Source organism: Lepidochelys kempii, chromosome 8, assembly GCF_965140265.1.
Source record: "Lepidochelys kempii isolate rLepKem1 chromosome 8, rLepKem1.hap2, whole genome shotgun sequence".
Classification (NCBI taxonomy): Eukaryota; Metazoa; Chordata; order Testudines; family Cheloniidae; genus Lepidochelys; species Lepidochelys kempii.
In genome coordinates, this window is record NC_133263.1 from 31,492,083 (window position 1) to 31,515,041 (window position 22,959).

General features: G+C 42.4%; 1 protein-coding gene across 1 annotated transcript in view; it reads right to left on the minus strand.

The window, feature by feature from the left end:
• Positions 1-10,938: 10,938 nt before the first annotated feature.
• Positions 10,939-22,959, minus strand: part of KCNMB1 (potassium calcium-activated channel subfamily M regulatory beta subunit 1) — a 123,425-nt gene continuing 111,404 nt past the window's right edge. The window contains exon 7 of the mRNA XM_073355974.1: positions 10,939-11,025. Within this exon, the coding sequence (XP_073212075.1) occupies positions 10,960-11,025 (66 nt within the window). The 3' untranslated portion in view covers positions 10,939-10,959. The remainder of the gene's footprint in view (positions 11,026-22,959) is intronic.

Genomic DNA, 22,959 nt, shown 5'->3' on the forward strand with positions numbered 1-22,959 from the left:
TGTTCTGACATACACTTGCCCATCCTTTAGTAATCACTAAGTCAAAGTCTGTGCATATGCCACTGCATTCAACTTTCCTTATTTGTGAATCCGTTCAGCATTCCTAACTCTTGTGTTGGCCCCTTCTGAGCTCTGCTGTTTTACGATAACTTTCTGGTAATGTGATACCCAGAGTTGAATACAAAATATCAAGGAGCCCAATCAATCCATCAGTTAGGTCATTCAGTTCCCATTGACTTCAGTGTGCATAGGTGATAGGTACTTAAGTTCCAGGTGTGGCATAAATGGTGAAGGGAGTCTACATTTTCTCCATTGTATATGCTGACTTCTATCGAGCTTTGCTGTAATTCCTCACACAGAATGTGTGCAGCCCTCAGTAGAACAACAGATCTGCAGTGCAGATATTGAGAATTTTGTTTGCTTTCCTTTTTGGGAAAAGGACTGTATCCCCCTTTTACAGATGGGGAACTGGGCAAGGAAAGACTATGTGGCTTCCCTAAAGCTACACAGGAAATCTGAACTGAACTGAAACCAGGTCTTCTGTGGCCCAAGCTAATACTCTAACTACTAGACCAGGGATCGGCAACTTTTGGCATGCGGCCCACCAGGGTAAGCCCCCTGGCGGTCCAGGCTGGTTTGTTTACCTGCCACATCCGCATATTCGGCCGATCACAGCTCCCACTGGCCGCAGTTCGCTGCCCCAGGCCAATGGGGGCTGCAGTAAGTGGCAGCCAGACCATCCCTCGGCCCACGTTGCTTCCCGCAGCCCCCATTGGCCTGGAGCGGTGAACCATGGCCAGTGGGAGCTATGATCAGCTGAGCCTGCGGACGCAGCAGGTAAACAAACCCGCCTGGCCCACCAGGGGGCTTACCCTGGTGGGCCGTGGGCCAAAGGTTCCCGATCCCTGTACTAGACCATTCTTCACTTTAGCATCAAAATTCAGTTTCATCATCTGAAATGTGAAAATTCCTCCCTCCTTTTGCAAGACTTTGAAGGTAAAGTACCCATGTCATTGAAATCACAAATCAAGCAACATTTTCAGGACCTGTAAGGTTGCACAAAATGTTAGTCTTAGAGTCCCACACAAGTTTAAAAACAGAGTTTCATAGAGCTCTAGTGGGGGGTGGGGGGGCTTACACTCCACCTAGTGGCCAAGGTATGTAGCAGTCTGCCACCAAACAAGAAAAACTGTTACTATTATTTTGAAGTGCATAGCTGCCACACTGGATTTTAGTTGAACATATCTAGGTTTTAATGAGTGTAAGGCTGGTGCATCTTCACAGATAATGTCAGTGCTATGCACACGAGAAAAGGCTTAATCTCCACTGCACAAGAAGATAACTTAGAATGTATTTGATATATTAGATATTAACTTCATAGCCTACTTTGCAAAGAATTCTGCAACTTGTTTAGTGTTTAAGTGCAACAGAAACAAAGATACACACACCTCGAGAAGCAGATTTTTCCTTGCCAGTGATTTAGATTAGAACCATTAATTTTAAAACAATTTAAAATCTGCAGTTGCTAAAGAGTGATTTATCGTACACACTTCATGCTGGATGAAGACAAATTGATGAGAGGATAAAAAAAATTACTTACAATTGGTACTGTATGTACAGATAGAAAACACCAAATACAACTGTGACAGATGGCTAGAAAGGGTTAAACATCCTGCAAAATAAATAACCCTCAAAAGACATGTGGGGAGATAATGTTTGTGGTTTTGTGTATTTACATATGTATGAGTACGGTCGACAGTGTAATCAACGGTCCCTGTCTATGCTGTATTCTGATAATTCAGAGATCAAAGAAAATCCTAATATTTAAATGAATGGTAAACATGGGATATTTCTGTATTCCTCTCTCTTTGAGATGTATAGAAATAATCTGTGAATGGTAGAGGAACAAGCAAATTCTATAGCTAAGTACCAGTCATGGACCTCCTTCAAGGTCATGCTAATTACCTTTTGAACTCCAACTTGTCAAAAAGGACATCAAATTGGATAAAAGATCCTTGGGTCCTGATTCTGTCATCTCAGATCTGCTTAGGCTTTATCAGGGGAAGTTTGAGTCACAAGACTGATGTCCCAGTTATGGTGATATGCCCTGAATATGATATTTGGACATTGGACTACAACCTATGAACTATTTCTAAAAGAACTCTTTGCAACTACAAAGTTCACCATCTCTGCTATGAATCTGAATCTAAAGAACTGAACTCATGTCTGTATGTATATTGATCTTTTAACCATACTCTCTCTTTTGTTTTTTAATAAATTTTAGTTTAGTTAATAAGAATGGGCTGTAGTGTGTAACATCTGGAATATTCAATAACCTGGGAGGTAATGTGTCTGATCCTTTGGGATTGGTAGAACCTTTTCTTTTATATGATGAAATAATATTTTCAGAAATCATCATATTTGACTTAGGTACGTGGGTGGAGGCCTGAGGCTGGATCACTTTAAGGGAATTGTGTTGTTTGGACTTCTGAGTAACCAGTAAGGTAATAAAGAAGCTGTTTTATGCTGGCTTGGTAAATCTAAGTATTGGAATATCCACTAGATTTTTGGGGATTGTCTGCCCCATTCTTTTCAGTTCACCTTAATTGAGTGACCACAGCTGGCTCCCCACTAGGACCCCGGTCACAACTTACAGATCATATTGCTGAAAGAGTTAAAGGACTGGGTTTTCCAAATATGGGATGGGATGGTGTGGTGGTTGTTGTTGTTATTAATGACAATTAGTAATATTTATTATTTATTTGTATTATGATAGTAACTAAGAGGTCTGGTCATGGACTGGGACCCCATTGTGCTAGGCACTCTACAAACAGAACAAAAAGGTGGTCTCTGCCCCCAAAGAGTTTTTATTCTAACTATAACTAAGCTAACTTTCTGCTCTCATCCACATAATACACATTTTAGATGCAACATGGTATCTTTTCATCTTCATTGTAAAGATCTATTATCAATTGGAGCAGCTCCTTGCAAACCCACAGAGCAGTGGGACACAATAGGCACTAATACTAGTATTCTTGGACTGGGGTTGGAAGTGATTTAAGACATAGTTTTTTAACTAAAATGTTGAAAACGGATGGTTGATTTTTGGCAGCATGTGATACAGGCCATCCTCTGTAATCAAATGTTCTGTGACTGTCCAAATACAAGAAAGCCTAACTCAAATGAAAGAATTGAGGGGTAGGAATCTGGGGTCTCAAACAGCGATACTATAAAGCAGGGGTCGGCAACCTTTCAGAAGTGGTGTGCCAAGTCTTCATTTATTCACTCTAATTTAAGGTTTTGCGTGCCGGTAATACGTTTTAGCATTTTTAGAAGGACTCTTTCTATAAGTCTATAATATATAACTAAACTATTGTTGTATGTAAAGTAAATAAGGTTTTTAAAATGTTTAAGAAGCTTCATTTAAAATTAAATTAAAATGAAGAGCCCCCCAGACCAGTGGCAATGTGAGTGCCACTGAAAATCAGCTCCCATGCCACCTTTGGCATATGTGCCATAGGTTGCCTACCCCTGCTGTAAAGTCAGCAATCCTAAAATATTCAGTTTATAACCACTAGAGGGCCCCTGAACTCTATTCAATAAACAGTGGCCCAAAAACCTATTTGAAATTGCAAATATTCTCTCTCTCACAAATACACACACACACACACAATCAGTTGGAATACAAACATATAAGGAAAGATGCAAAGGAGAAATAGGGGGCTCATGAATAATCCCCCAGGAATTATTTCTCTGCCCGACCGTTCTCACTGTTACTTACATTTTTTCTGTGCAAATATTTTAACTTTGAATACACTTAGGATCATAGAATACCTTGCCATTTCTTCGTATTTTATTATTAATTATTATGACGTTTATTTACAAAACTCCTATTGCCTTCAGCCTGTTTTATTCCCTCTATGATGGCAGAATATTGCATTTAGGGTTAATTTCTTTCTCCATCTGAAATTTAGAGACCCAGAATTAGAAACAGACGTCTACACTACAATAAAAGAATTGCAGGTGGCCAGGGTCAGCTGACTTGGGTTTTCAGGGCTTGGGCTACAGGGCAATAAAATTGCAGTGTAGACATTCGGGTTATCAAAATCAACAAGATTTTGTACAAAAACCTGGTTTTGTCAAAATGGTATTTTTCCACGGAAAACTGCTTTGATGAAAATTTTCTCACCAGCTCTAGTCTGTGTTAGGTCAGTAGGTCCCTCTGGCCTGTATCTTTCTGTTGTCTGGAGGTGATTAGATGGGGAGAGGGATCAAAACTGGCCAGATCTTGGCTTTAAAAAGGTTTCAAAGAGTTCCCTCTGTCATGCAACTCCCTGACCATCTTCGGCATCCCAGTCATGTAGCTGAAGTCCAAGCCTCCTTAGAGATAAACTGAGAGAACCAGTTTCCTTTACGCTGTTCATTCTCTGTAGCAAACCCATTTTTCTGACACTCACCACCAATTAATCTTGTGTTAGTCGCTTCAGGGAGGTGTCTGGCATTACAATAAAATGTCTTGGTCTGCCCTTTACCTCTCTAAGGGCTTGTCTATATGTAAAGTTAATCTGGTATAAAGTAGGGTGTGAATTTAAAGCAGATTAACTATTCATTGGTTTAATGACTTCAGCAAATTTGGAATAAGGCACTCTTATTTGGAAATAACTGTCCATAAACGGAGTGAGTCAGGATTCGTGATGCCAGATAAATTCCCCATATAGGCAAGCCCTAACCAGTCACAGCTGTAAACTTTAAATGCAAGTCAGTCTTCAAAATGGTGGTTACTGTGTTGAGGGAAGGTCATACTTTGTTACAGGTTTGTACAGACATTACCAATCTGTCACACATGTCTTAAATCTGTCTTAAAATGGAAGCAAACAAAAGCTTCTTCAATTGATGAGCAATTTGACCACAAAAGAAAAATCACTGAGCTGAATAAACTGGTTTATTGCTTGGATCATAAATACAGAGAGTTTTAAAAATAATTGTCACCCTTTCCTTGGCGCTATGAAAACACCTTGTACAGTTGCATGGAGTCTACTTTCAACTATGTACAGCATTGTGCAGTGTTGGACTCTTCTCATTGTTTTCTTAAACTCCATAAACGTCTCCAGTTATCCTTCCTTGACAGGGTAATATGCATCACTATTCCTTTTTAAAGTTATTGCCATGCATCACTTGTGATCATTTGTGATGGATTGTTCTGCTTTGTCGTATAACAATTTGTGACTTTTGTCCTGGTGGAAGGAGCTAGATGGCCCTGAGGGATGCTGTGCTATACCTGTTCTGGGGAGGAGCGGGGGCGGGGGGGGGGCGGAGAAGCAGTGGCAGCATAAGATTCTCCACACTGAACTGCCAGTGTAGGTTAACCTTAAGCTGGTTGGGAATCAGCTGTATGGTGGTGAGGTAGGTTAGTCTCCACACTGATTCCATCCTTAATTTCCCTTCTGCTACTGCCAGTTAGGATGGGATTTGTGGTACGGACACACTTGTCTCCTCTGGAAATGGATGGAAGCCAATAAACTCTTTAGAACTTGTCAGAAAGCAACACATTTTTTTTCATTTCTGTTTGAATGTAATTCTCCTCAAATTTCTGACCAATAGTTCCTTCGTCACAGAGCCTTTGAGACCCCCTCTCCCACTATTAGGCCACACCACCAAGATGAAGGGGCAGGCTAAACTGATGGAGGTGAGATGGGGATTTAGATTAGGAGGAAGTGTTATGAGGCAGGCCTGCATTAGGAGATTTGTGTGTTTGGGGGAAGGGAGTCACCCATAACTGCAATGTGAGGGGATGCTGAAGGTCTGGTTTGAGTTAAAACCTTCCCTGCAACTTTCCCTTTTGCCCTCCATTTCACCCCCCTACGGACAATGTCTTTTATAATAAAATTCTTACACCAGTACCAACATAACCTGCACAACTCTGCATAGAAATGCTGCATGCTGATGCCCCTCTTCCCTTTCTTCACCCAGGTTAGAGGGTGGAAAGCAGATCTCCTCACATCACAATAACAGCTCCGTCACCCTTGTCCTCATATTGCAAACACACCTGTACCAAGCAGTCCCAGCTACTGCAGTTAGTGTAGGTCCACCTAACACACTGACTGCATCTGATGTGTACCCAGAAAATTCCTGTTGGCTACTGCCAGCTCTAGGGAAACAAAAGGAAGGTGTCATGAACAACCTTTTTTTCCCCTTTGTGTCCTTTAATTGTGTTAGATGGAATCCTGTTGGAAACGGTGAATGGGCTGTAAAGGGAGGTGAAGAGCTTGTACATGCCAGAAGCTGTGGGGTTCACGAAGTAGACATATGTGTGTTAATAGGCATAGGGGCATTGCTGAAAGAGGGCAGAGTTAAGGTTGCATGGGCAGCCTTTACTCTACATTTCCCAGTTTTCAGAACTTTGAGTTTTGCTCAACTCAGCATTCTGCAAGGGGACGACCTACCACCAAGCAACCTTAACTCTGCATTAACACCATTTTTTTTGCCATTGAATACATTATAGCAACTAACAGGAGCTACTGCTCAATATTTACCTATGTGGAGCTCAGACTTCCTCCTTCCAGCTTTTTTGTCCTACCCTGTCCCCTGCTGGAATGGCTAGGGATAGCTGGCTCACTGGTGTCCTCTGTCAGGGTCTAATGGCATGTATCTAATGAGCCCCGCTCTTTGGACTCAGCATTCCCCAGTAAATATCACAGTACTCAGTCACACACCAAAATTACCCATGTCTTAGTTACTCATCTACTAGTTCCCCCACCTCCAAAATTAATGTTTCTTCCATCTCCCCTAATGGGTTGTTTGTTCTAGTTTGGGGCAAAACCAGAATGTTAATTCCAAAACCCTCTGCACTGACAGCCAGATTCTGGCCAGTGCTACTGCTACAGGTAGCTGAGGATTCCCCTGGGATGGAGGAGCCACCTCCTTTGCAACTTCTCAATGTAGCGCATGTGCTGGGCCATACTGATGGAGGGAATGGGGTCTGTCTGGAGCATATTATGCTCCAGTGATTGCCTAGGGGGTTAATGGCCATGGAGGCTATTACAATTGGCACAAATCACAACAACCCTGGGGCTGCTGTAATGTATACAGGGAACTGCCTCAGTAGCACACAAATGGCTCGCAGCCACTTTGCCTCCCACACCACAACCTGTATTGAGCAGAACTCAGCTGGCTTTGAAGAAAGGGGCCAGGGTGGGGCGTTCCTTTGCTCTAAGGCTACATGTACAGTATGAGCTAGGGGTGTGTTTCTCCTGCTCATATACATGTATTCGCGCCATCTCTCATTGAGCTAGCATAAGTGTAAATAGCGGTGTAGCTATGGTAGCACGGGTAACAGCAGCATCACCAGTTTCAGAAGGGTTTGTACATAACACGGCTGGGCTGTAACTCTGCTGCTGCTATCCGTATTACACTGCTCTTTATACCTGTGCTAGCTAGCACGAGCATGTGTACACAAGTAGGGGAATCACACCCTTAGCTCATAGCATAGATATCGTTTAAGCGAGGTAGATTAACATTAAACATCCAATGAACAAATTATGACCTGCCATGATAAAAAGACCTGGGACTGTCCCATTTGGGCCACAGAGCCACTCTGGATCAGAGCAATTTGTTCACGTTCTTCCATGGTCTGAGGAGAATTACTTGAGGAGGGTCTGGCTCAAAGAATTTGGAGAATTTATGCTTCTTTGCCATTCAGTTAATTCTGAAACAAACATTTAAGATTCCAGTGGGATACTTTGGAAACAAACAGGAGATTGATAGGTTCCGTTCATTACAGGTTGCTAGAAATAATCAAGAAAGTAATTTGGAATGTAGCCATTATGGGCCGCAGCAACCTATCCCTCAGAGGTCTTGGATTTTTTCCATGTGCCAAGGTGCCTGGAAGAAAACAAGATGTAAAGATTATTTCAACAGAACAGAATGGGGTAGATTCCTAAAAAAGCATTCACTCTGCAGTTACTCCTGACTTACCTGGCCCAATGTAAGCAAGTCAGCATTACTATGGAATTTCATTTTTATTTACTAGTATCACAGGATATCCTGAAAAGAACAACAGATCCCAGCTTCACATAATATATTGGTGATTGCAGGGGTTTGGTTAAATCACACACCATGAGTGTGCTGCAAGAGGCTCTGTTTCCCAGCTATTAAATTAGATTGATTATATTGACGTGTTGGAGATATGTTGCACATCAAAAATCCATTAGAGATTGCTAACTGGAGCCGTGATTCTGCAATTAGATCCATGCAGGTGGACCCATGTACCCTCATGGAACCCTGCTTCCTTGGATAGAATGGCAGGGTCAGGTTATTTGTGGAGCCAAATAACACATCTGCAAAACAACCAATAATCATGAAACTCCTGGTTTAAGAGCTGGTTATGGAGTCAAACCAGTTTTACCAACAGCGAGAAAGCTTTTAAGTAAGTGCAGTTAACAAATTTGACCAATGTATGGCTTCGGGTTAAAAACATGTAAAATTCAATTTTGCTGTGAATTTAAGATTTTTTAAAACTTCAAATGGGAAATGTGGGGTTGCAAATCCAAGTGTACAGAGAGTTAAATGTTTGCATGAACCACTGCAAAATTTCATACATCTGTAGTGCTCACTTCCATTTGTAACAAGTGAAAGGTTTTGAGTGTAATTGCTTTAAGACCACTAGATGGGGCTAAACTCCAATTAATTTTTTCTATTGGTTTTACTTATCCATGCCCCCCCTCACCCCCCTGATGTCAGTACACAAAAGAAAAGGGCAAGGAATGTTGATATTCAACTGAGCTGGCTGAATAATGAGAAACATATTTATGAAAAAAGTATTTGGATGGAATATATTTATTTAATAAATAATATACTTAATATTATTCAGCCATCTATAGAGCTGAATGAATGCGGTCAAAACTATTTGCCAATAATTAATTTGATAAAAATGCCAAAATGTGCCTAATGAATTATTCATGCCAAAAAAATTGACCAGCTCTGGTGATCAGACTATTAGAGGAAAAAAAACAAGGCATACTTGTGGCACCTTAGAGACTGACTAATTTATTTGGTCATAAGCTTTCATGGGCTAAAACCCACTTCATCGGATGCATGCAGTGGAAAATACAGTAGGAAGATATATATACACAGAGAACATGAAAAAATGGGTGTTGCCATACCAACTGTAATGAGATTAATATCGTTCAAAAGCTGGCTAGATCGTCAGGCTCAATGGAGTGATCAATGACTCCATGTCTAGTTGGCAGCCAGTATCAAGTGGAGTGCCCCAAGGGTCGGTCCTGGGGCTGGTTTTGTTCAATATCTTCATTAATGATCTGGAGGATGGCGTGGACTGCACCCTCAGCAAGTTTGCAGATGACACTAAACTGGGAGGAGTGGTAAATATGCTGGAGGGTAGAGATAGGATACAGAGGGACCTAGACAAATTAGAAGATTGGGCCAAAAGAAATCTGATGAGGTTCAACAAGGACAAGTGCAGAGTCCTGCACTTAGGACGGAAGAATCCCATGCACCGCTACAGACTAGGGACAGAATGGCTAGGCAGCTGTTCTGCAGAAAAGGACCTAGGGGTTACAGTGGACGAGAAGCTGGATATGAGTCAACATATCTTCTTGGCAACAAGGCCAATGGCATTTTGGGATGTATAAGTAGGGGCATTGCCCGCAGATCCAGGGACGTGATCATTCCCCTCTATTCGACATTGGTGAGGCTTCATCTGGAGTACTGTGTCCAGTTTTGGGCCCCACACTACAAGAAGGATGTGGAAAAATTGGAAAACATCCAGCGGAGGGCAACAAAAATTATTAGGGGACTGGAACACATGACTTATGAGGAGAAGCTAAGGGAACTGGAATTGTTTAGTCTGCAGAAGAGAAGAATGAGGGGGGATTTGAAAGCTGCTTTCAACTACCTGAAAGGGGGTTCCAAAGAGGATGGATCTAGACTGTTCTCAGCAGTAGCAGATGACAGAACAGGGAATAATGGTCTCAAGTTGCAGTGGGGGAGGTTTAGAGTGGATATTAGGAGAAACTTTTTCACTAGGAGGGTGGTGAAGCACTGGAATGCGTTACCTAGGGAGGTGGTGGAATCTTCTTCCTTTGAGGTTTTTAAGGCCAGGCTTGACAAAGCCCTGGCTGAGATGATTTAGTTGGAGATTGGTCCTGCTTTGAGCAGGGGGGTGGACTAGATGACCTTCTGAGGTCCCTTCCACCCCTGATATTCCATGATTCTATGATAATCAATTAAGGTGGGCTATTATCAGCAGGAGAAAAAAAAACGTTTGTAGTGATCATCAGGATGGCCCATTTCAAGCAGTTGACAAGAAGGTGGCCTGGTCTACACTGCGGGGGGAGGAGGGAGGGGGAATTGATCTAAGTTACGCAACTTCGGCTATGTGAATAACGTAGCTTAAGTCGACGTACTTACATCGACTCACGGCTGTGTCTTCACTGCCGTGAGTGGACTGCTGCCACTCCCCCACCAACTCTGCCTGCGCCTCTTGCCGAGCTGGAGTAAAGGAGTCGATGGGAGAGCACTCGGGGGTCGATTTATCGCATCTAGACTAGACGCAATAAATCGATCTCCGCTGGATCGATCGCTGCCTGCAATCCTGCAGGTAGTGTAGACATACCCGGTGTGAGTAACAGTAGGGGAAAAATTAGCATGGGGAAATAGTTTTTACTTTGTGTAATGACCCATTCACTCCCAGTCTTTATTCAAGCCTAATTTAATGGTGTCCAGTTTGCAAATTAATTCCAATTCTGCAGTTTCTCATTGGAGGCTATTATCAGCAGGAGAAAAAAAACTTTTGTAGTGATAATCAGGATGGCCCATTTCAAGCAGTTGACAAGAAGGTGTGAGTAACAGTAGGGGAAAAATTAGCATGAAACCTACTGGCCAATATACTTACCTACATGCCTTCAGCTTTCATCCAGACCACATCACACAATCCATTGTCTACAGCCAAGCTCTAAGATACAACCGCATTTGCTCTAATCCCTCTAACTCTTCACAGTTTTGCAGCTGTGGACAAGAAGGAAGAAAACAGTTTCAATTGCAGCCAGATTTGAAGTCTCTTCAGCTATCTCAATGCTACAAATGCAAACTAGCCTGTCCCTGCATTAGAGGACATGGATTACTGACCTAGCATGGTTTCAATTCTCTAAATATTTAAACAGCTTGCTCAGCAATACAAAGACATTAATGATTTTGCAATGCTGCAAAAAAACAAAAAAACTCAACTAGCTTACAAAAGTACTTTGTATCTGACACCTATGCATTCTGGAGTCTTATGGAAATCCCCTGTTACCAGTCTTAAAGGCTCCACAAGTGAACTGGCCATTCATCTAATTTGCAATGTGGTAACTGCAAGAGTGCTTTGAGGAGAATAGTAATGTTTCAGCATCTTAGTTACAACAGCGGAAGAGGCGGGCTTTAAGGCATCTGAAAGCAGCTAGAGTCCTCAGTGCAGCCCATTCCCACAGCCTTCCCTACCTGGCACAGTCAGAGTTTACTCTCAGGGAGAAGAGGATAACTGGGATTAAGATGACTTGTGTCTCTCTCTTCTCTCCCACACCCTGCAACAAATTAATAATTCAGAGAAGTAAGATTCCCGCATCATTTGGTGTCTTGGTTGATTGGGCTTAGGTTAAACAGGGTTGTGGTGTCTGTAGAAAACAGTAATATTGTCTGTTGCCCTGTGCTACCGTCAGACTACTTGTGGTTCTCGAGACACTCATGCACCATGACACAAATAACAGCTAGAGGAAACACAGCCCTTGGGGAAAGTTTTCAATGTTGAAAGGGGTCTAGAAAGAAACCTCGTGGGGCCCTGGGCATATGAAGCACCCACCTCCTTGTTTTTATTTGGGGACCATTAAAGGACTAGCCCTCACAATACTTGAACCCCACTTAAGCGGAGTGTTACGGGTCCAGCAGTTTGAGAGGTGGCCTGGTAAAGCATAGCCACATCTTCCTTTTCAAGGACTCCAAATTATCCTCTGCTACTTCAGAGACACTTCAGGATAGCTCAGGTCATCCAGGGCAGAAAGGTAAGTATCAGACGACGTCCAGAACTTAGGTGGAGAGGCTTCTGGTGAGAAGATGGGCTCCTGGGAATGTGGTGCCACCTCCTCACTCATAGATCTCCTGATGGGCCGAAAATGCCAGAACACCAGCAATCTAGAAGAGTCTCTAGAGACCAGGTAATCTGGGGGCACAGATGTCCAGAAGAAACAAAGAAGTACAGCTGACAAAGGGCCCACCAGTGATGAGACATAAAGAATTAGTGGGAGCCATTCACTGTATCTACCTGCCAAAGATGAGTTCACTAGGTGGTAACTAGTCCTTGAGCTTACCAGAGTGGTGCAGGCCAACACCCTATTTAGGATGTTTTATTTTTCATGTTCTTCTCCTGTGATTAGCTAAGGCTTTCCAGAGAGGTGACTGAATAAATACCATTGCTTGTCAATATTGTCTGGTAACTTCCTTTGCTGATCTAGTGGCACCCAAATAAGAAGTAGGAGTTTCTCCTTCTTAAATAGGCTCTCTTCTCTGATTTTGGACCTGTATACATTTAATAAAATGACTGTACATGTAGAATTACTTGACTTTGAGCCTGAAGCTGCATTTTGCTGACATCAGCCAGCATTTGGGGGCAGGCAAAATGCAGGATCAGCCCCTTTAAGAGGAAAGCCTTTACAACTGGAACTTCAATTTCCTCATTGCGGTGCAGTGAAGCAATTTGGGGCTTTTTTTGCTTCCCTTTAAAAGCAGGTTCTATTGGGCCAAGCAGCTCTTCCCGTAAACATATAAATCCCTTTCATTTTAACGATGGAGGTTGCCTCATTCTTCTACTTCTAGCCCTAAACCAGTGGTTCCCAAACTCGTTCTGTCGGTTGTGCAGGGAAAGCCCGTGGCGGGCCGGGCCGGTTTGTTTACCTGCCGCATCCACAGGTTCAGCCCATTGCGGCTTCCAGTGGCCATGGTTCGCTTCTCCAGGGCAATGGGAGCTGCTGGAAACAGCAGCCAGTACGTCCCTTGGCCTGCGCCGCTTCCAGCAGCTCCCATTGACGTGGAGTAGCGAATCATGGCCACTGGGAGCTGCAATCGGCCGAACCTGTGGACGTGTCAGGTAAACAAACTTGCCCGGCCCGCCAGGGGCTTTCCCTGCACAAGCAGTGGAACAAATTTGGGAACCACTGCCCTAAACAATTCTTCAACACTCTTATTTCAGCCAACACAGTCTATCAATATGTCTCATTCATAACTTACATTTAACATGTTTTAAACACTGGGTAAAATTTTCAAAAATGCCTGAGTGGCATAGGCACTTAGGAGCCTGAGTGTTCCTGAAAAGTCTGTTAGGTGCTTTTGAAAATTGCACTCATTCTCTTTAACTTACAAAGAGCAGAACTTAAACCTCAGTTATTTGGTAACCATTAAAGTCAATTTTATTATTAACAATGAATAAGAATGGAGGCATATGCTCAAATTACTGAGCTGTGGCTGTTCCTTCTTACCCCAGCTCTGTCACAGGTGAAAAGTTCCTACCTAATATCCATCTGATCTGCACCTTTTCCACAGAGTCTCTAGTTCTTTCACATCCCAAACATAGCCCTTTTATTCCTAAAATAACTTGGACACAAGACATCTCCCTCCACATTCAACTCCTGGACTGCTTGCACTGGTGAGGGGCTCTTCCTCTGCCTATGTGAAGAAATAGATCTGTTCCTGTTTGTACTTCTAGCTTCCTGCTGTAGCGAGAATCCAGAGTTTGTCACTGAAGTCAGATGCTGTGGATAATTGTTTCTTTTCTCACCTCATTGCCAATCTTCTCCATCCTTTCAAGTCTGTGGCTTGTTCTGTGTAAATTGGGGCTTTTCCAGTATTTATTCTGAGAGCTTTAATTATTGGTTAATTAAGAGACACAATTAAAATCCTCCTCCTCTATATCTGAAGGCTCCCCTGGTGGCTGCACCATCTTATTGCATGCTCACTTTCCCTACAGTTCAGTCCTATAGATGAGAGCTCTGTGCTCTTTATTTCTCACAATAGAGTGCTCTGTGTCCTTATTTTTTCTCCCTGTTCTTTAAATTCATGTTCAGAGCACACTAGTGGCTTCTGCAGTGTACCCATGCTGCTTTTTGCAGAGTGGGGGATGCCTAAACTTGTCAAAAGGACTAAAAACCTTTCCATAGATGAGAACTTACTACCTCTACATGTCTATGGGGAAACTTGCTGACTGACAATACTGAGGAGTTAACTTACCTGTTGTTTCCGGTCGGAGTGGGAGTATTTCTGTTGGTGTTAATCCATCTGACCAGACTGAGTTCCTTAGGGTCAAGGAGCTCTTATCTTTCAAAAGCACTTAACATGCAATAAACGATATTAGCAACTTTACACCATCTCACTGGGCATCTCTGCTCTCCACAGCAGTTTGTAATGAAGCTGTCCGCGTTAGTACTAAATTCCTTGGTTGAATGTCATTAGTGACATTTGTCCTGTTCACTGTGGCATGCAGGCCTGAGTTGGCTGATGAGTCTTTCATTACTGGATTTTTATCCTTTGTTTCAGCTCTCTCTGTTTGTGATTTGGAGAAGCTGGCAGGGCCTGAAAATGTAGTTTTAGTAGTTTGAGATTGACTTAGCAGCAGCTTCTTGCCAACACTTCCTCTTCTGTTGGCTGGTTCCTTCCATTATTCTATTTTCACTCTTTAACAATGCTGTATGGCTTGGAGATTACTCCTTTTCTTGTCATATGCATCCCATCAACTCCTTTTCTAGATCATAGAAATTTAGGGCTGGAAGAGACCTCCAGGTCATTTAGTCCAGTCCCCTGTAAACCTAGGCCATCCTGGACAGGTATTTGTCTAAACTTTCCTTAAATCCTCAGTGATGGGGATTCCACAACCTCCCTGGGAAGCCTATTCCAGTGCTTAAATATCCTTAGAGTTAGAAAGTTTTATCTTAATGTCTAATCTAAATCTTCCTTGCTGCAGATTAAGCCCTTTACTTCTTGTCCTGCTTCAGTGGATATGGAGAACAACTGATCAGTCCTCTTTATAACAGCCCTTAATATATTTGAAAACTGTTATCAGTATCAGTCTTCTTTTCTCAAGACTAACTATGCCCAGTTGTTTTTTTTTAACCTTTTCTCATTGGTCAGGTTTTCTAAACCCTTTATAATTTTTCTTGCTCTCCTCTGACTCTCCAATTTGTCCACATCTTTCCATAAGTGTGGCACCCAGAACTGGACACGTAGTCCAGCTGATGTCTCCCCGGTGCCAAGTAGAGTGGGACAATTGATCTCCAGTGTCTTGCGTATGATACTCCTGTTAATACACCCCAGAATAATATTAGCCTTTTTCACAGCTACATCACATTATTGATTCATGTTCAATTTGTAATCCAGCAATATTACCACCTACCCAGTTATTCTTCAGTTTGTAGTTGTGCATTTGATTTTTCCTTCCTAAGTGTCAAAGTCATTCTGAATTCTAATCCTGTGCCTTAGCCTGTCTGATTTTGTCCTTACATATTCTCGTAATAGAGATACTGGCTAGAATAACAAATTCCTTTGTAGACTTGAATTTAAAAAATTTGAAGATTAGAAAAAAAAAATCTGAGATTTGCTCAGGATCTCCAACTCCAGTTCAAGGGTGGGGGAGTTGCAGGTGCTCACCACATATCAGCTTTTGGCCCTAAGAGGAGAATGATTTAAGAATCCCAGTAAGGTCAGAAATTGGGGTGTAAATTTAGCAAATGAACTTTCCTGTTATGAATTTCCCATCCCCACTTCAATTGTTCTGCTTTGTTTTTCTCTCACCTATGATACATATTTAGAAACTCCTCCCAAGTTGGTGGCTGTGCATTTTTGCTTCTGCTACCATGTGCAGAGAATGAAGGTATAAGACATCTTTCCTTTTTAATTTTATTTTTGCCATGTATTAAATAGTGTGCATAGAAGTATAGTCTCCATTAGATTAGCATTACAATTGGAGTAACAAATAAACATACTCGGAGGAGACTACACCTCTTCATGTTTGTTGAACTAAGTTCTTTGTTTAGTACTTCTGCCAACTTTTTGGTTGTTAAATGGGCTTTGAGAAAGGGGTATGAAATAGTGCTGGTACTGGGAGCTTTTCACTCAGAGAAACAGAATTCCCTTTCCATGGAGATGTGTGCTATTAAACTTGTGACCAAGATTGGATGCTGCTTTCTGTGCGCTTCAAGGAACTGTACTTTTTCTCTTCACTGTTGATAAAGTAATGGGACTGAACCTCAGCTGGGGTAAAGCACTGTGCTGAAGCAGATGGTGCTACATTGGGTTGCAGTAGCTGAGGACCTGGACTAATGGGTGTCATTTGCCAGTTTACGAAGTGTCACTACCTCCGTTTCTTGTGGGATGAAGGTATTTGGGGCATTGTTTGCCAGCACTTCTGTAGCATGTTTCTATTTGTTGTATAAATGAGGGCATGCAGTGTATGTACACCATCATGCATGTTGCTTCTAGGGCATTTAGGAGATGACTCTTCAAGCAAATGTTTGAACATTTGTAGCCTTCTCCTGCACACAAATTAATGTGCATATATTGTCTCTTGGCTGCTTGAATGCATTCCCATCTATTAGAATGGCTGCTCATAAACTGGCTGTATTCACAGCCTAATGCATTAGGCCACGGCAATAATGGGTCTAGCTAAGCAGTTTGCATAATATTACAAATGTGCTTCCTTCTACCAGATCACTTTCCTCTGTGCCAATAGTGAAGAATTAGCATCACGTCTCACCTTAGACTTGATAATACTGTTCACACTTTCATGTCCTCAAAAGAGAGACTGAAATGTGGAAGATATGGCAGTTTACAGGTACTTTCAATGATTGGCCTAAGATTTACCTTGGGGTAGGTTTTCCGAGATGCAGGCAAGAGGCACAAAGGCAAACCCACAGCAGACAAGGCAACCCAGAAAAATCCAGCTCCTAAAGGTGCATAGCAGTAATATTTGTGGTGAGGGAGTGCCCAACAGACCCAAATAAGGATTGGGTTCCAGTTTTGTCCAAATACATAGGAAGACAGGAGCCCTTGGGCTTACAGTCTACAAAAGCAAATGGTCAAGTTGATGATCGATAAGTCTTATTACTTCCAGATTTATGCATATGCATATGCAATGTTTTGGGTATTTGTGGGAGGGCACTTTATGGCGAAAGTCACCATCTCTTAGTTGTTTTGCCTGCTTCCTCTTCCTCAAACCTTTGTATGTGATTATTTTTGGTGGTGGGATAGGGCTCCTTTCAAGGGCTAAGGGATGTCTCTTGAGGCAAGTTCCCCATTCTTTTGGCAAGCTTGGTCCTGGTGACTAATTGAGAATGGTTGTGAGTTTTTTGGGCGAAAACCCAGATAAAGCCTGACTCATGAAATGAGACAATAATCCAAAAAGAGCAACCATTCTCTGGTCTGAAAACTACAAATCCTTTGCTTTTTTTATTTTGTAAATAAGGCTTCACAGTTTTAGAACTAGACGCTGCACACAGTACAGCTGTGAACCAAAGTCACTGTTGCATAGGTGTCATTCAGAGCAGAATTTGGGTCATTGTTTTTGCCCCTTAGCGATAGTTTGAGATTATTTCTGTCAAAGACTGCACACTTTCAGTGCCAGTGAAACAAACCCTGACTTGTCTCTGTGCCATGTATTTTAGAGTATGAATGCAGTCCCCTTGGAGTCAAATTGCTTGATGAGAATTTGGCTTCAGATGACTTGCTCTGCCCTAATCCAACCAAGACTGCATTGATTAACACAAGGAGAGTGGTCTACAACTTTCCACTGTGACAGCGTAAACCTTTTGGAGGCTGATTTGGTTAGGAATCTTGGATTCCTGTCCCCTAAGGATCTCATTCTAAGGCAAATTGTTTCTGTTCAAGTAGGATGTGGGTACAAGAGGAAGGTCTTCCTTAGGTGCAATTCAGGTTATGAGCCATTAAACTGCACAGTTGCCTTAGCTGAGTACATATATACCGAAAAAGCAGAGAGGTGGAGACAGCACTATGCTGACTTAGCTGAGACCTTGTGTATCCTGTACATGCCAGCTTTGTATAAACCCCTAAGCTCCAGGCCTGTTCTTCTCATGGATATACACCATTGAGTATTCATGATTGCTTTAGTGTAGGTAACAAATTTCTCATGCTTTTGCTGTGTTTACTAGCAAATGTTTTAGGCAGGAAAATCCATTTGCTCAAATGAACTCAGGTTTCCATTCACTCACACCACCAAGCCATGCCACATCAATCTCTTTAAAAGTGAAGATATAGCCACACTTTCCCTCCATAAGAGACTGTATTAATTATACACTATAGTGATAATGATTTCAGTCTTCCCTGGATTCTTCAGAGTTCAGGCCGCAATTTTTTAACTAGCAATCTATGGAAGCACTTCTTCACAGGAGCTGCAGATTAGTAAAATAAAAGCAATCGACTCTAATTGTTTTGTAAGCATATTGCTGTGCACACTCCGGCTTGGGTATATTAGAGCACAAATAAATGCTCCCTCTATCTATCTGTGAAAGGAACCCTCTATGTGAGACTCTCCCAACCCTGTGCAGCAGAGAGATGGGAGACAGGTATCAGCAGGCATGGGCGAGGAGTGGGTGAGCAGGCTGGGGGTGAACAACACACATCATCTTCTTGTCCAGCATTGTGGAACCTAGGAGAGAAAGGTAACACAGCGTGGACTATCCCTAAAGACAGCGATGGCCAGAGGGGGACACTAGCAGTGCAGCTTCAATTAAGCAGTTTTGCCAGGGCTGGGGTGGGAGTAGACAAGCCTAGATAGGAGTCACAGGTATTCTTCATAATGGCCTGCCAATGGTCCCTGGGCTTCCCTGGTGTTTGAAGACAGACCTATGGGCTCTTTTGTTGTGGTGGGAGACAAATCCCTCCCTAACTGAATGTGAGAGAAGGAAAATCTGGGTAGGAGTGTGTGTGTGGGGGGGGAGAAGGGGGTTGGGCTCACAATGATTTCCCTCCCTTAACCCATAAGAGGGATAAATACCAGGGAGGTAGAAGAGTTATTTAAGTGAAGTTAACCAATGTTGGCACCAGAACAAAAGGATATAAACTGTCCCTCAACAAGTTTAGGCTTGAAATTAGATGAAGGTTTCTAACCATTGGACGAGTAAAGTGCTGAAACAGCCTTCCAAGGGGAGCAGTGGGGGGGCAAAAAACCTAACTTGTTTTGAGAACGAGCTTGATAAGTTTATGGAGGGGATGATATGATGAGACTGCTTATGATGGCATGTAGCTGATCTGTGATTGCTTGCAGCAAATATCCCCAATGGCTGGTGATGGGACACTAGATGGGGAGGGCTCTGAGTTACTACAGAGAATTCTTTCCCAGGTGTCTGGCTGTTAGGTCTTGCCAAAATGCTCGGGGTCTAACTGATCACCATATATGAGGTCAGGGAGGAATTTTCCCCGGGTCAGCTTCCAGAGACCCTTTGGTTTTTTTGCCTTCCTCTGCAGCATGGGCCACGGGTCACTTGCAGGTTTAAACTAGTATAAATGGTGGAGTCTCTGTAACCTGAAGTCTTTAAATCGTGGTTTGAGGACTTCAGTAACTCAGCCAGAGGCTAGAGGTCTATTTCAGGAGTGGGTGTGTGAGATTCTGTGGCCTGCAATGTGAAGGCTAGATGATCATGGTGGTCCTTTCTGACCTTAAAGTCTATGTGTCTATGAATCTGTGCTGCAGGCTCTACCGCATGAGGAGATCATCCAGGGCAAAGCAGACGCTTGGACGAACTACAGGGAAATGTAATTTGCTGAAAACATTCACTAAGAAAAAGTGTTAGAAATAACAACTTTGTACGGAAAATACAATAAACTTTTAAGGTCTGCTATATAAGGTCTGCCTTATAAAGTCTGCTATAAATTATTGAGCTAGATAGGCCAAGCGACAGCTAATAGGGCCAAGAGCACTAGAGCACTCTTGAGGCAGAGAGTCAAAGGGCTGCAGGGGGTGGGGAGGACTGGTTTGCAGTGCTGTACTGCAGTACCCAACTGATTTTTCAAAGTCCAGCTCTAGGTTTCAGCTTAATATTTTTATGATGACTCTGAAAACGACTTCTGCATTGATTTTAGCAATTATACGTTCACCTCACTTCCCTGATTCCCTCACTTGTTGGTCTTTCCATGAAAGAGACTCGGGGACAAATGTAGAGAGTAGACTAAGGACGTGATCTAGGGCCACTGGACTGAATAGAAAGAGTTCTATTGAGTTCAACGGGTTTTGGAGCAGACGCTAAGCAACTATCGTTTTCTCAAAAGGTATTTAAAAAGCCAGATGGTCTGGAAGAAGAAGTAAATTGCCTCTCACTTTCATGTGTCCAGTGGTTAATAAACTCCCTCTGCCAAACTAGTCTGGTGGAGGGATGTTTCTGGAGAGGAGTTGCAAGGGGCTGATTGTAAGAGATAGACAGATGAACAGCAAGGTCCCCTTCACCCATGGATTTGGGAGGCATGTATTTGTTGGAGAAGGCAAAGGGACAAAGCCACTAACATTATTGTGCTGATGAGAGACAGCCAGACCTACATCGGGAATATATAGAGAGTAGAGCAGGTTGTGGGATAAAGGGAGCTTGCTAGTCTATTGGTTTCCATTTCACTGCTCTCTTCTTGGAGAGGATGAGATGGTTTTAAATGGTTCTTTAAGTTGTAAAGGCACCAGCTGATGGAAACCAGCACTGCATTGTAGGCAGTGTAATATCCTTGGTTAGGAAGTCTGACAGGAAGCTGTGAATCCTTGTGACTTATAGAGGAGCAATTTCATCCTAACTAGTAAATTTCAAAATAAATTAAATTTGTGAAAAAAATAGCAAACAAGCTATAGATTTGTGAGGTGAACCAAGACAAAATTAAATCATAATTTCAGGAAATGCTGCTGCATACACAGTTAGTTACATTCCTGTCTTCACACCTTCCAGCTTCTGGTTTTAGAAAGAGCTCAGAGACACAAAGGGAAAAGCTGAATATTAAAGGGAGGAAAGATACCCATAACGGAGGGGAGCAAATAGAGCAACTGCTGAGTTCCATTTCCCTTCCAGGATGCCCATTGTTCTCTCAGTCCCAGTAGTTAATATTCATAAAGTACTTTTTTTCAGAGTAGCAGCCGTGTTAGTCTGTATTCGCAAAAAGAAAAGGAGTACTTGTGGCACCTTAGAGACTAACAAAATTGAGCTTTCATGAGCTACAGCTCACTTCATCGGATGCATTCAATGGAAAATAAAGTGGGGAGATTTATATACATAGAGAACATGAAACAATGGGTGTTACCATACACACTGTAAGGAGAGTGATCATTTAAGGAGAGCTATTACTAGCAGGAGAGCAGGGGTGGGGTGGAACCTTCTGTAGTGATAATCAAGGTCGGCCATTTCCAGCAGTTGACAAGAACGTCTGAGGAATGGTGGGGGAGGGAGGAAATAAACATGGGGAAATCGTTTTACTTTGTGTAATGACCCATCCACTCCCAGTCTTTATTCAAGCCTAAATTAATTGTATCCAGTTTGCAAATTAATTCCAATTCAGCCGTCTTTCGTTGGAGTCTGTTTTTGAAGTTTTTTTGTTGAAGAATTGCAACTTTTAGGTCTGGAATCGAGTGACCAAAGAGACTGAAGTGTTCTCCGACTGGTTTTTGAATGTTCTAATTCTTGATGTCTGATTTGTGTCCATTTATTCTTTTACATAGAGACTGTCCAGTTTGACCAATGTACATGGCAGAGGGGCATTGCTGGCACATGATGGCAAACAATCAGAGTCTGAGAAGATTTGATCTACAATATTTTCTCTCTCTCATTTTCAGATTCCTGTTCGTTAGGCCAATATTGTGCTTGAATTAAAGCAGGTTTGACTAATGAGCTGGCTCAGTATATGTATACCTAGCTTTCATCACACATACTGTACTCACCACAGCTTCAAAAAGCAAGTTGTTGAGAACAAGGCTTATATAATACAATGTGTATATAGTCCCTGAATTAGTTAGTTCTGAAATGCAGCATGTTGCATTTTCTCCAAGGATCCTACTTGCAGAAAAAGCAAATTGCTGAGATTATTGCTAGGCAAAGGTCAGGCAACACTGAACTTTACCGGGAGAGGGAAGTGTGCAGCTCAGTGCCCTCTTCATATAAACAGTGTTCTTCATTACATTCTCTTTTTCTTCCGAGCTCTGCATTATGGATGGAGGATGTACATCTAAAGATAAGAGGAGCATGTCTTGTTCCAGCTAGCACTGAAGAGGACTTCAAATTACTACTCTTGCTATTTATGTTTTAATGGTGCTTTGATGCTCCACCCAAGATCAAGGTCCGTTTGGCTAGGTGCTGTACAAACAGTAAAAGCTAGCTCTTCCGGGTGAAGACTTAGTGTCTAAAAAGATATATTCTTACTCCCATTTTACAAATGAGGGACTGAGCTCTAGTCCCAGGCTATGGATTGAGCTTTCTTAGGAATTAAGGATCATTGCAAACATCGCCACCTTGCACTTTAAGTGCAAAGTGCATTTCTTTGATCTCGCCCTTCTCCAGTGTAACGGTGTAGCTGTGTGTGTGTTTATTTAAAAAAAAAACAACCCAAACAAAACATTCTATTTTACACACTTCCCCTGCAGAGAGGAGGCCCGATCAAACACATGTGAAATCTTAGTCACTTTCTTAATGCACCACTGAAAGGTGCTCAGATGCTACAATGATGAACACAGGACAAGAGCCTATATAGAACAGAACTTGCCCAAGGTCACACAGGAAGTATGTGGTGGAGGAGGTTTAACCCAGTTCTCCTGAGTTGCTGTCCAGCGTATTAACCATGAGGCCATCCTTTCTCCTTGGTTGTCTTTATTGCTGTCCTCTGAGTTCTATTTATTTGTCAATAAAAGTATGGCAAACCTTTCTGTACCTTGAACAGTGGTTCTTGTGT